General features: G+C 40.3%; 1 protein-coding gene across 1 annotated transcript in view; it reads right to left on the bottom strand.

Moving 5' to 3' along the window:
- Nucleotides 1–2,882: 2,882 nt before the first annotated feature.
- The window catches only part of Hsf5 (heat shock transcription factor 5), a 46,167-nt gene continuing 34,753 nt past the window's right edge, over nucleotides 2,883–14,296 (bottom strand). The window contains exon 6 of the mRNA XM_050157011.1: nucleotides 2,883–3,488. Within this exon, the coding sequence (XP_050012968.1) occupies nucleotides 3,418–3,488 (71 nt within the window). The 3' untranslated portion in view covers nucleotides 2,883–3,417. The remainder of the gene's footprint in view (nucleotides 3,489–14,296) is intronic.

The raw sequence follows: 14,296 nt of genomic DNA, 5'->3' as shown, positions 1-14,296 counted from the left end.
CTCAGGAGGTAGAGGCAGGCAGATCTCTGTGAGTTCGAGGCCAGCTTTGGTCTACAGGAGTTAGTGCCAGGTCAGTCTCCAAAGCTACAGAGAAACCTTGTCTTGAAAAACCAATATATATATAATTATAAACTTGATTGCTTTCTCTTAAGGAAATTATGAACTCTGGGAATGATGACAAAATTTATCATGGACTTGAGACCATGGAAGACTGAGGGTCAAGCCAAACAGCGCTATACTTTAGTGCACCAATTCGGATCACCAAAATGACAAGTAAAAAAAAAAATATTCAGATGAGTTTGATATGCCATAGAGCTTCCCTGGAAATGTCATCAAGATGGCATTGCTGTGGTGTGAAAAAGCGATCTCACTGACATTGACTTCTTTCGTGTGTTGAGGTTTAAGTTCAGGGCCTGTGTGTGTTGGGCCAGTGCTCTGCCACTGAGAAAATCCTCAGCCTCAACTCAACCTTACAGATCATCTTTAACCACTGCCATTCCTGCCTGGATTGACTAGTGATTGAAGACTATTCATCCTGTTCTAAAATCCAGGGTTCTGTAAAATACTATGCTTAGAAACATTTAGATTTTTAATCATTATTAAAAATAACTTGTAAACTGGGTGGTGGTGGCACATGCCTTTAATCCCAGCACTCGGGAGGCGGAGACAAGCAGATCTCTGTGAGTTCAAGGCCAATCTGGTCTACAAAAAAAAAGCAATAATAATAATAATTTGTAAAGGTCTGGACAACTTTCTGTTTTGTTGCTTTGTTGTGACAGTGTCTTGGTCACATGTATCCCAGGCTGACCTCTGCTGTGACTGCAGGAATATACCACCATTGCATTTGCTATACATGGTGCTAACGATGAGCCCGGGGCTTCAGGCCCACTACCAACTGAATTCCATCTTCAGGGCAATGTTTAAAAACTAAGAGGTAGACTGTGTAGAGTAGTGCACACCTAAAATGCAGGAGTCCAGATACAGAGAGGCTGGATGACTACTCCAAGTTTAAGGCTAGCCTGGTCTACACAGCAAGACCTTGTCTCAAAACTACAAACAAAAGGAAGACAAGGTACAGCGTTTGCATCACATGGATTCCAGGCTCTGGGCTCATCTCCAGAACTGCAGGGGGGGAGGGGGGAAGAGAAAAGAAATCAATCAGTTTTTGGAAAGCAGAATGCATTGTCTTTGAAGTTCACAAGCATTAGTGATCATAATGACTAAATTTTCTATTGGCTACCAAAAAAAAATAGTAAAACAAGCAAGACAAGAGGTCTGGTTGGAACATTCGTTTTATTATTGACTGATTGAAACTGATTGGTGCTGGACAGGAACCTTCTTAGCATGTGTCAGGCAGGCCCTACGGGCTCATTCACGTGCAGACTTCACCTTCCTGCCGCCCTTTGCACAATCACTGGAGAGAGCTTCAGGAGATGGGCTCCAGCATTGAGTAGAGCAGGAGATCCAGCTCCATTGTCTGCTGTATTCATATATACAAAAGTTTGGAAAGCTGATCAGGGCAATTCACTGATCAAGCCCTAAACCACTGAAACCATGTCTGTGCCAAGGTTCCTGCTTGACACATATTCCTCAAAAGGTATTATCTCTTTCAATACACATAAGGCTAAGAAAGGCATTTTGAGGGGAAGAAATATCACCTACACAGCTTACCAGCTCTTCAATGGGACAGAGAAAAGGCAAAGTTCCTTCATTAGAAAACCGGGTCTCCTTTTCATACACTTTGCCAATATATTTGGCATGGATACAAGATGTGCATGTCTTGATAATCAGTTCACCTTTCACACCTTACTAGTAAAGATGAATAAGTGCCCAGGACATGAGCACCAACTAGTCTAATTAGATGAATCAAAGCCTGCTCTCAAATCTAAACTGAGTCGCTGTAGAGCAATTGAGCTTATCCTTTCCAAACAGCTAGAACTCTGTTACACGTCTAGGTCTGTGATCACTGGGAAGGCACAGTGCAACACAAGAAACGGATCGTAAAGCTACAGAGCTAACCCAGTGCTTATGGCATTATTAAGCGCTGTTTCTTTTTCATCAGCTTTAAATCATAGACTTTCCTGTTTCTGCAGCGCTTATTAGGAAAACTGAGGTAGATCCAACAAGAAAGTTTTAGTTAACTTGAAATATCTCAAACCTTTCTGGTTCTTGCTGTCATTTGGTAGACATGGATCAACTACAGAAACTGGGCATCCAAAATGCCCCTCTTTACCTTCAAAACAGCCCCACAATCCACTCCTCAAATGTCCAGTCTTGTGAGGGGAAGGAAAATGGTGATCACCTACCTACTATCCAGAAGTCTCTCAGAAGCTTAAACCATTTAGTATTTCAAAAATAAACTGCTTCTTAAAAATTAAAGTATATAAAAAATAATTTTTTTAAAATTAAAGTATAGCTTCTCGTAAATGACAATGAAGCAATTTCCCCCCAAATTTGCACACAATACCTTCTATAGATAAGAATTTATACTTGTTGAATGTAAAAATCTAAAATAAGAAAACATTGTGTTAAACCTTAGTGTTTCTGTTCATATATTGTACATTTACCCTTCAAAAACAAAATTATACATGTACCCTTTAATCTTTCTATTCTGCAAGGTTAATAAAAATACAAAGTTTTAAAACTTTTAAATCTCTCAGCATTTATAAATATAATTAAACAAATTAAATATTTTCTTTAGAAGACATTTATGTAAATGATATTAACAAAACTTTCTTACTATTTATAACAATTTATCATTCAAATTAAGGAAAGACATGACAATGGGAAAAAATGCTCTCATAAATATTCAAGGACCAGAGGCTGTTAGTTTGATGGACGGGCCAAGTCTGGATGCCTTGTTCCTGAAACAGGACGTGGGGTTCAGAAACAAGAGAAGTTTTTGGTTAATCACTTATAAACTGAGTTTTTTCCAGAACTTCCTCCCTGGAACTCCTGACCCATAGGACTGGAGACACTAGTGACCTTGCATGTCTTTGTTTATCACACCACCTTCCCTAAAGGGTCACACTGTGACTTGAGACAGACGACATTGTGCCGACAGTGTTCAAAATGAATTCCCAACTCAGCACACACACTGCTCCAGTGCCATCAATAGAGCAGATTTTAGATGCTTCTTGAAGGCCAGGACTTTTCATTTGAAAGGAATCTAGGCAGGAAAAAAAAAAAGGCCGCTAGATGTTGAAGCAGTTTGTCAAGGTAAGTAACCTGAACTGAATAGCTGTAGGAAATACCAAACTCCCAATTTTCAATTTAACAAAATCTCAATTAACAAAACAAAAAATACTTTTTCTTCCTTAACAGAACTGAAAAAATCCCAACAGCGTGTCATGTGCAAGTCTAGTCTGTGCCCAGCTGTGGCTAGTGCACAATGTCACATCCAGCATCCACTCCGTCTCACTCTTTCAACTCTTCCTCCTTTGGAAAGTGCTCCTGCTTGCAGGCCACGTCCACCAGCAGATGAAGATCTAGAAAGAGAGGATGGTTTACTCACTCTCAGCTCTCAGGCGACAGACGTCTCCAGCAAGTCTTCATACAAGAAGGACAAGTTGTCTATAGATCTGTGTAAGTGGCTAGAAATTACACTTTTTACCAAAGTCCAGATGTTAGGACATGCTTACCACTCCTTGAAGCAGATCAGGTGCGAATCCAACAGATCAACAGGGTTTAAAATAATGCCTTTTATTATATATTTTTTAAAGGGGTAGCCAGATGTGGTGGGAGGTGGAGGCAGGAGGGATGGGAGTTCAAAGCAGAGCCGTAGATACTTAGAAAGGCTCATGTAGCCTGGGCTATGGTGAGATCCTGCTTCAAAACAAATAAGCAAACAAAGAAAACTTAAAAAGTGTAAAAAGGAATTAAGATTAAATATACATACAAACAAAACTTCCTTTCTGTTGCAAGGACAGGAAGGGGAGTTGTTGACTAACACAACTGAACTCTTGTATACACACACACACACACACACACACACACACACACACACACACACCACCCCTGAACTGTAAAGAAAAAGGCATACCCTGATAGGGATCAAGAGGCAAAGTGAATTATCAGGACTGGAAAGAAGTAAAAGTTGTTACCTCAAATTGGAGTTCAGGTGAAAACTGGTAATACACTTATGTGACATATGAACATTTTTAAGTGGATAAACACATTATTATAAGTCATCCACTTAGCCCTAACAAGTAAGTTGATAATCGGGAGGAGGAGCAACTAAGCTATTATATGGCTAGTAAGGAAAGCCACCTTGTTATGCACTGAAACCATTTGGCAATCTTCAAAAAACCAATGCCTGGGGCTCCCTCCTCCAGATATTTTCATTTAATTGTTATGGAGTGCAACCAAGGCTTCAGGATTTTTGAAAGCTGACCAAAAGATGTAGGAGTAACAATTATAATCATTTTCTAAATACTTCAGCTCCACATCAGGAAAAGAACAAGGCATATGGTAATAAAAATATTAAAATAAGGTTTTGTGATATGGTGGGAGGGGCATAGGCCTGTAATCTTACCACCTAAGAGCAGAGGCAAGAGACTGCCACAATTTTGAGGTAAACTTAGTCTATATAGTATATTCTAGATCAGCCAAGGCTACTAAAAAATCCCGACTCAAAATACACATATGCCCCCTCCCCTCACCCATACATATACACCACACACACATCACACACATGCACACACACCACACACTGCACACACACACACCGCATACACACCACACACACACCACATGACAAAGAAAAGATTGACTCTGAGATATGAACAGATCCATTTGTAACCCCGCTTTGAAAACAGACTAGGAAATCTTGATAATGATAAAGGTAGAAACTACTAAAGGAACTATAAATCTCTCGGGAAATAGACTGAACACAACAGCAAACCTTCTTTTTAGTAACTGGGCTTCAAACTAAGATGAAACCTGGAGCTGGGCACAGTTGCACACACCTTTAATACCAGCACTTGGGGAGCAGAGACAGGTGGATCTCTGTGAGTTCAAGGCCAACCTGGTCCACAGAGTGAGTTCCAGGACAGCCAGGGCTACACAGAGAAATCCTGTCTCAAAAAAGAAAACAAAAAAGGAGGTGGTGGCAGAGGTGAGACAGCTCAGTGCATAAAGGTGGCTCCAATGTGGGTGAGCTTTCCTAAACATTATCTAGACATGTGACAAGCCAGGCATGAAAGGTCCCATGATGTGTGATTGCATTTACATGAAATACTGTGATTAGGTAAACTCATAGAGGCCAAAGGCAGATTAGCAGAGCAAGAGAAAATGCAGAAATGTTACAACAACGAAAACGTTCTTGGTAACACTGGGTTTTCTCTGAGAATGATGAAGATGGCTCTGGGAGCCTGTACGTCACTGTGAGGACACTACCTGCTGCTGAATCATCTGCTTTAAAGGGCTCATTTGTTATTTTTACCTCCGAAAGGCATCTTTTCCTATTAAGTAGAAATGACTTCAGACCAAAAACAAAAACAAACAAAAAACCCAAAACAAACAAACAAAAGCAAAGAGGGAACTAGGAAATAACTCTAAAGTACAAAATTCCTCCTTAACCCTCTCTCAGCTGTCAGCAGCACAGAAGTGAGGTGGTCCGCATAGGTGTACCCAGCCTCAGTAAGAGACAGAGTTCTCTCTGTGTGTGGTGGTGGTGTTTTAAAGGTTTACTGTTTTAATTACGTGTCTCTGTGCAGGCATGTGCACATGGGTATAGGAGTCTGTGGAGTCCAGAAGTCCAGAAGGTTCTAGATCCCCTGGAGCCGGAAGCAGAGGTGGCTGTGAGCTGTGAGACATGGGTGCTGGGATCAAACTTAGGTCCTCTGCAAAAGCAGTCATGCTCTTAACTGCTGAACCATCTTTCCAGGTCCCTTGTTCTATTTTGAGGCAAGGGGTCGTGTAGCTCAGATTGGCTTCAAGCTTATAGCCAAGAATGACCTTGTACTTCTGATTCCCTGTTGGTTTTACAGTTAGGTATACATCATCACACCTGCTTTTTCTTTCCCTTTCCTCTTTTTTTTCTTTTCTCATTTTTTTTTCCTTAATGGTAGAATAACAAAAAACCTCTGGGCTCCACCCCCAGCACACAACACATGTGATTATTATTTCAACAGAATGGGACTGTGGAGACTGGTACTTGTGTGTCCCTTCTGCACCTAACAGTGCCAAACATTTAGAAGAAGCACTTAGTAAAACAGGAGTAAAATGACTCCTCAACTAGTCAAACCTTATCTCTTCATGACTAAACATTGCTCCTGAAGATAGAAAGTCAGACTGGGCTATGACTCAGTGAATAGTAATTACCTACCGTCATGTGCAAGGCCCTGGGTTTAATTATGGGTACAAAGCTTGCCAGATGGCTCAGCCATCAAAGGCATCTGCCATCAGGACCGATGGACCTGAGTTCAATCCCTGGGACCCTGCAAGTTGTCCTGACATCCACACATACACTGTGGTACCTCCACCACTGCACATACATGCACACACACACACACAAAATTAAAAAGTAACTTTTTTTAAAGATTTATTTATTTATTATGTATACAACATTCCTTCTATGTATGCTTGCATGCCAGAAGAGGGCACCAGATCTCATTACAGATTGTTGTGAGCCACCATGTGGTTGCTCGGAATTGAACTCAGGACCTCTGGAAGAGCAGTCAGTGCTCTTAACCTCCGAGTCATCTCTCCAGCCCCAAAAAGTAGTTTTTAAAATATTCATAAAAAAAAAAAACAAAAATAAGCCTGAACCAAATAGAGAGCAGACACAGAGAGTAGAATGGTGGTCTAGTGGCAGTGAGGTGGGTGTTTGGTCTGCAAGCTTGACAATCTCAGCCCCATCCTAGAACAACGTAGTGAACAGAGAACTAACTCCTCCACACAAATGCTGCCACCTGATCCTGCACAAAATAAGGAAAGAAACATAAAAACCATTTTATGAGATGAAAGTAGAATGATGGCTGGCAGGCCTGGTGCATAGAGTTTCAGTTTTACAAGATGAAGTTTTAGAGATGGTTGGTGGTGATGATAGCAAAAAATGTGAACATAGTTAGCACATATATACATATATATATTACCATAAGATATAAACAGATACACTCTAAAAGATGGAGAAAAAAGTTTCTCATTTATTCACTCAATAAACATGGTATAACACAGTAATGTTCTAGGTCCTAGGGATATTGCAAAAATAAAAATAGATCTTTCTGCCGGGCAGCGGTGTGATGCACACCTTTAATCCCAGCATTCGGGAGGCAGAGGCAGGCACATCTCTGTGAGTTTGAGACCAGCCTGGTCTACAAGAGCTAGTTCCAGGACAGCCAGGGCAGTTACACAGAGAAACCCTGTCTCAAAAAACTAATAAAAAGATAAATAAATACATAACAAAAATAGATTTTTCTTTAACAAATTAGCTTTCTAGAAGAGGAGAAAATAATGGAAAATGTCAAGTAGAGCCAAGAACCATAAACGAAAACCAAATAACAAGAATGAATGAAGAAGAGCAAGATATAATCAGGAGGCTCTTCTGAGCAGGGAAGAGAATGAGACGACAGTCTGTACAAAGAGCATCCCATTCAGAGAGCACAAGTGTGAAGACAGGAATATGCTTGATATGCCAAAGACTAGAGAGGAGGCTGCTGTGTCTGGACCAGATGAGGAAGGGGGGGGGGAGATGAAATCACAACAGCAGCCAGAAGCTAAACCATTCAAAATCTTCTAGCCCATATTAAGGATTTTTTTTAAGAGTTTATTAAAAATGTGATGGAAATCTAAAAGGGAAATTTGAACAACAACAAAAAGATTTAAAATCTTTTAGTTTGAACGAAAAAAGGATTTAAAATCCTTTTCTAGTCCTGGAAATGGAAGCGAGGGCCTTGCACATCCTATACAAGTGCTCATCACTGCGCTCTAGCCTTCCCTGAGTAATGTTTCTCAGGATGGTTGGCTGTGCTGTAACAGTGAGCAGGGAAGACGAGCCAAGAAGCCGTGAAGTCACCCACACAAGAGGATGCAGAGTACTGGGTGCAGTAACCAAGCAGAGGGTGGTGAGAAAGGGTCAGTTCTGTGTCTGAACCCACACTGAATGGACAGGATTTGCTAATGGTCTTGATGTCTAAGAGAGAAAGCAGTCAGTAGAGACTTCAAGACTTCGGTGGGACTAGAAAACTACATGGTACTATTTATAGATATGTAAAATTGGAGAGAGGATAAAATGTGTTAAGTTTGGACACAAATTGGACATATCCAAAGATAGAGAGTGGGGAGCTGGAGAGAGGGCTCAAGCAGTTAAGAGCACAAATTGCTTTTGATGAGAACCTGGGTTTCAGTCAGCAGCTATCACCTGCCTGTAACTCCAATTCTAGGGGATCTAAGACCTTTCTGGCCTCTGTGGGCACCTGCATTTATGCAGTGTAAAAAACACATGCAGTGTAAACACACACACACACGTGCATGTGCGTGGACACACCCCCACATGCACACACAATAAATAAATCTAAAGGTATAGACCAGACACATCATAATAGGATATGTAAGTCTGAAGTTCAGAGAAGATTCAAACTTCAGACACAAATTTAGGACCCACCACTATCAAGATGATAAAATAATGAAAATGGTTGACATCTCCTCTGAATTAAGTATAGAAAGTGGCTAGTAGCTTGAAAGAAAACCAGGAAAGGATGATTTTAGAAGCTAGACAAGTATTTCATTAAGGTTGAAGCAATCTGTCCAAATACCCATGTCTTGAAAATGGGGGTTGAGAACTACCCCCATTGTTGGCAATGTGACAGCCATCAGAAATCTGGAAAGGGAAGTTTCAACCAAGCAGAAGTACAAAATCTATCTCAACTTCTTCTCCTGCCTCGAAGAAAGCTTGGAGCGCAAGCTTGTGTAACAGCTGGCTGAAAGTTTTCTGACGTATGACCTGCAATGGCATGTTTGCTGATCTAATACAAAGGACAGAATACAGTTCCTGGAGGCATGGAAGGCAGAAGCAGGTGCAGTGTCCGTGAGTATACGTAAGTGATGGGATTCTATCCACAAACTCAAGGACACAAGGAATGGCAGAACGGCTGAGTCCAGCTGGAAGGAGAGTGGAGGAGCGCACTAGAGGAACTAGAGCGCACTAGATTGGTAGGAAAATGTTGAAGTTTTCCTTTTACTAGTTGCGGTGGCACAGTGGTAGAGTGCGTGAGCCTTTGATTCTATCCCAGCACTGAATAAACAAGGCAAGGTGGTGCATACTTGTTATTCAGTAGGATCAGAAGTTCAAGGTCAATCTTTACTACTTAGCGTCTTCCAAGGCTGAGACTACAGTAGGATACATGAGATTATATTTCTAAAAATAAAATATTGTTATATAAAAATAAAGTATAGTCTAAAATAAATTAAAACTAGTTAGTGGAAATTAACAGATTACTAACTACTGTCCTGCCTAGTTCTATATCAACTTGACACAAAGTCATCTGGAGGAGGATCCTTAATTGAGAAAAGGCCTCCAGAAATCGGACTGTAGACAGGCAAGCCTCTCAAACATTTTCTGAATTAGTGATTGATGGAGGAGGTCCATTGTGGGTAGTGCTACCCCTGGGCTGGTGGGCCTGGGGTCTATAAGAAAGCAGGCTGAAAGCAGTAGTGGTGCACACCTTTAATCCTAGCACTTGGGAGGCAGAGGCAGGGGGATCTCTGTGAGTTTGAGGCCAGCCTGGTCTGCAAAGTGAGTTCTAGGACAGCCAACATTACACAGAGAAACCTGGTCTCAAGAAAAAAAAAGAACAAGAGAGAGAGAAGGAAGGGAGAGAGGGAGGGAGGGAGGGAGGGAGGAAGGAAGGAAGGAAGGAAGGAAGGAAGGAAGGAAGGAAAGGACGCGCGCTTGAGTGAGCGAGTGAGCCGACTAGCAAACAGGCTGAGTAAGCTGTTGATGAGCAAGTGAGTAAGCAGCATTCTTCCAAGGACTTAGCATCAGCTCCTGCCCTCATGTCCTTGCTTGAGTTTCTGCTTTGGCTTCCTTCAATGGACTGTGATTAAGGAGGCTAAAAGCAAATAAACCCTTTCCTTCCCACGTTGATTTTGGTCACAAAGTTTCATCACAGCAGAAGAAAAGCAACTAAGACAACTACTATGAAAATAACAGCAATTATTGTAACAATTCTGTTGCTACATGAACTGGGTAGTGACTACTAATTAGTCACCATGCCATGCCAGGTACTGTTAGCTTTTCTTAGCTTTTTGTTAGCTGACAATGTCTTTGAACTTGTCATCCTGCTGCTTCTACCCTCCAAGTTCTGGGATGACAAACGTGTGTAATTACAACCCAACTCTATATTCATATTTTTTAAAGATTTATTTATTTATTATGCCTGCAGGCCAGAAGAGGGCACCAGATCTCATTACAGATGGTTGTGAGCCACCATGTGGTTGCTGGGAATTGAACTCAGGACCTCCGGAAGAGTAGTCTGTGCTCTTAACCTCTGAGCCATCTTGCCAGCCCTATATTCATATTTAAATGGACAAATTGATAGGCTAATTCCCTCAGAGAAGAAAAATTTGCAACATCATAAATTATACTTCTGTTTACATGTTAACTATAAAATCTAACTTTTCAGCAGAGATGTCCCAGCTTAATTATGAGTCATTTGCAACCCTCTCCTGAGGAAATAAAAGTATGATTAGTGTCACAATGATATTACTGTTTCACAGCCCATACTTTCCACTGCAGGAAATCAGGGCTAATTAAGACATCTCTTACCACCATTAGCCAAGGGATATGGCTTTACTGAGAAAGAGTCAATGGGAAGAGTTAATAAAGATAAGTAACATGCTAATTATTTATCATTTACACTTCCAACCATAATATGTACTGGAAGAGAGGAAAGTATTTTAACAGCAGGTACCAGAGGTCCTATTAGAGAGTGACTGTCTTGGTGAGGAAGCAGCTTGATGGTTGTTTGGGTTAGGGAGGATGAGGCTTCAAGGGTATCAGGAAAAGAAGGCCTACCTCAGCACTTCTGTCCAAGGGAGCTAGGATTTGGGCGTGAGGGAAGAGAAGAGAAAGACCAGAGAGTATTTGATACTGCAAGGAGAATGTATAGAAAGACCAGTGGTACAAAAGATGACGAATAACAAAGTGGCCCAAGGACTTGTCCAAAGAGAGATGGAAATCAGGCACAGCAACAAATTCTAGCCATCAAGAGATCAGGCAATTGAAGCAGGAAGATAGACTCCTAGGACAAAGAGGGCCAGAAGAAACAAGCTCCACTGGGAGCAGAAGCCAGCAGCAAATCCAGCCCTGGATCCAACCTAGTCCCAGGACACTGGCAGACCAGGATTGAGCCAACGACCTGACTCAGAGTCTGCAATCTCCCCTGGAACCAGAGTGGACTGAACCAGTTACCTAAGATACAGAGAGAACAGGCTCCACCAGGAGCAGAAGCCAGGAGCAAACCCAGTACCAGGACATGAGCTGATCAGGACTGAACCAGTGACCAGATCCAGAGTCAGTGATCTCCACCACAACAGGCCCAACTCCAAGTCAGGGACTTCTGCAGGAGAGATCCAGACCAAGATTTAAAGAAACAGATCAAAGCCAGCAGCCTAGGCTAAAGTAAGCCTGAGACAGCAAACTCCAAGGGAGCAAACCAAAGCACAGGAGCACTGAGCTACCTCCAGGAACAGGAATAATCAATGGGGTAACTAGAACTGTGACATTGACTGTACCACGAGGAACAACCATCTGAGCTTTGGATTCACTGGCACCTAGAAGACTATTCAACAGAATCTCAGACAGCCCCAACCACACCTATTAGAGGAAAAGATGAGTAGAAAAGGTAAGAACACAGGCTGCACCACAAAGAGCAACACAAGACCAGTAAAACCTAAAGACCCTACAAAAGCAAGACCTGAACAACCAAATATGGATGAACCAGAAGAAAATGATCTAAAAAATAACATCAAGAGAATGTTTGAAATTCTTAAAGATGAAATGAGAAATTACCTTAAAGAAATGGAGGGAAAAACAAACAAAAATGGAAGATATCAGCAAATCACTTAAAGAAAACCAAGAAAAAGAACTTAAACATATAAAAGAAACTATTCAGGACTTGAAAACTGAGATAGAAAAAAATAAAAAAAAACACAAGCTGAAGGAATTATAGAAACAGAAATCATGAGAAAAAGATCAGGAACCACAAATGCAAGCATGAACAACAGAATACAAGAAATGGAAAACAGAATCTCAAGCGCTGAAGATACAATAGAGGAAATAGACTCATCAGTTAAAAAAAAACATTAAATCTAACAAAAGCTTAACCCAAAATATCCATGAAATATGGGACACCATAAAAGGCCAAATCTTAGAATAATAGGTATAGAAGAAGGAGAAGTTCAACTCAAAGGCACAGAAAATTTATTTAACAAGTCAAGAAGAAAACTTTCCCTACCTAAAGAAAGATACGCCTATGAAGATACAAGAAGCTTACAGAACACCAAATAGACTGGATCAAAAAAAAAAAAAAAGTCTTCTTGCCACATAATAATGAAAACACTAAACATACAGAGATACAGAGTAAAGAAAGAATATTAAGAGCTGCAAAGGAAAATGGCCAAGTAACATATAAAGGTAGACCTATCAAAATTACATGTGACTTCTCAGTGGAGACAACGAAAGCCAGAAGATCATGGTCAAGCATTATGCAGACATTAAGAGACCACGAATGCCAGCCCAGACTGTTATATCCAGCAAAACTGTCAATCACCATAGAAGGACAAAACAAGATATTCCATGACAAATGTAGATCTCCAATACCTAGCCACAAACCCAGCCCTACATAAAATACTAGGAGGAAAACTCCAACCCAAGGAAGATGGCTACGCCAACAAAAACACAGACAATTGATGATCTCATTATAGAAAATCCCAAAGAAGAAAAAATGCACAAATTAACATCACCAATGATGAAAACTAAATTAACAGGAGATAGCAACCACTGGTCATTAATATCCCTTAATGTAAATAGACTCAACTCACCTATAAAAAGGCACAGGCTAACAGATTGGATATGAAAATAGAATCTATCCCTCTTCTGCATACAAGAAATGCATCTCAACCTCAAAAACAGACATCATCTCAGAGTAAAATGTTGGGAAGAAATATACCAATCAAATGGACCTAAGAAACAAGCAGGTGTAGCTATCCTAATATCAAACAAAATAGACTTCAAGCTAAAATCAATCAAGAGACAAAGAAGGATATTTCATACTAGTCACAAAAAAAATTCATCAAGAGGAAATTTCAATACTGAACATCTATGCCCCAAATACAAGGGCACCCTCATATGTCAAAGAAACACTTCTAAAGCTTAAATCATATATTAAACCACACACACTAATAGTGGGAGACTTCAATACTCCCCTCTCACTACTGGACAGGTCAATCTGACAAAAAATGAACAGAGAAATAAGAGAACTAACAGATGTTATGACTCAAATGGACTTAACAGACATCTATAGAATATTCCAGCCAAACAGAAAAGAATATACGTTCTTCTCAGCACCTCATGGAACCTTCTAAAAAAATTGACCACATACTTGGTAACAAAACAAACCTCAACAAAAACAAAAAAATTGGAACAACCCAATGTACCTTTTATTATCACCATGCTTAAAAACTAGAAGTCAACAGCAATACTAATTCCAGAAAACCCACATACACATGGAAATTAAACAATGCTCACCTGAATCATCAATGGGTCAAGGAAGAAATAAAGGGGGAAATTAAAGACTTCCTAAAGTTCAATGAAAATGACCACACAACATACCCAAATTTATGGGACACAATGAAAGCAGTGTTAAGAGGCAAGTTCACAGCACTAAATGCCTACATACAGAAGCTAAAAAATCCACACCAGTGAATTAACAGAATATTTGAAAACTTCAGAACAAAAAGAAAACTCACCTAAGAGAACTAGAAGGCAGGAAATAATCAAATTGAGAGCTGAAATCAAGAAAATAGAAACAAAGAAAACAATACAAAGAATCAATGAGACAAAGAGTTGGTTCTTCGAGAAAAATCAACAAAATATACAAACCTTTATCCAAACTAACCAAAAGGCAGAGAGAGAATATCCAAATCAACAAAATCAGAAATGAAAAGGGGGACATAACAATAGACACGGAGGAAAAACAGAGAATCATCAGGTCTATTTTGAAAACCTGTACTTCACAAAATTGGAAAACTTAAAGGAAATGGACAACTTTCTGGATAAATATCACTTACAAAA

The sequence above is a fragment of the Alexandromys fortis genome, unplaced genomic scaffold, assembly GCF_014885135.2.
Source record: "Alexandromys fortis isolate MF-2015 unplaced genomic scaffold, M_Fortis_MF-2015_v1.1 scaffold_31, whole genome shotgun sequence".
NCBI lineage: Eukaryota > Metazoa > Chordata > Mammalia > Rodentia > Cricetidae > Alexandromys > Alexandromys fortis.
The sequence above is the reverse complement of the archived record's forward strand: the minus strand, read 5'-3'. Positions and strand labels throughout refer to the sequence as shown.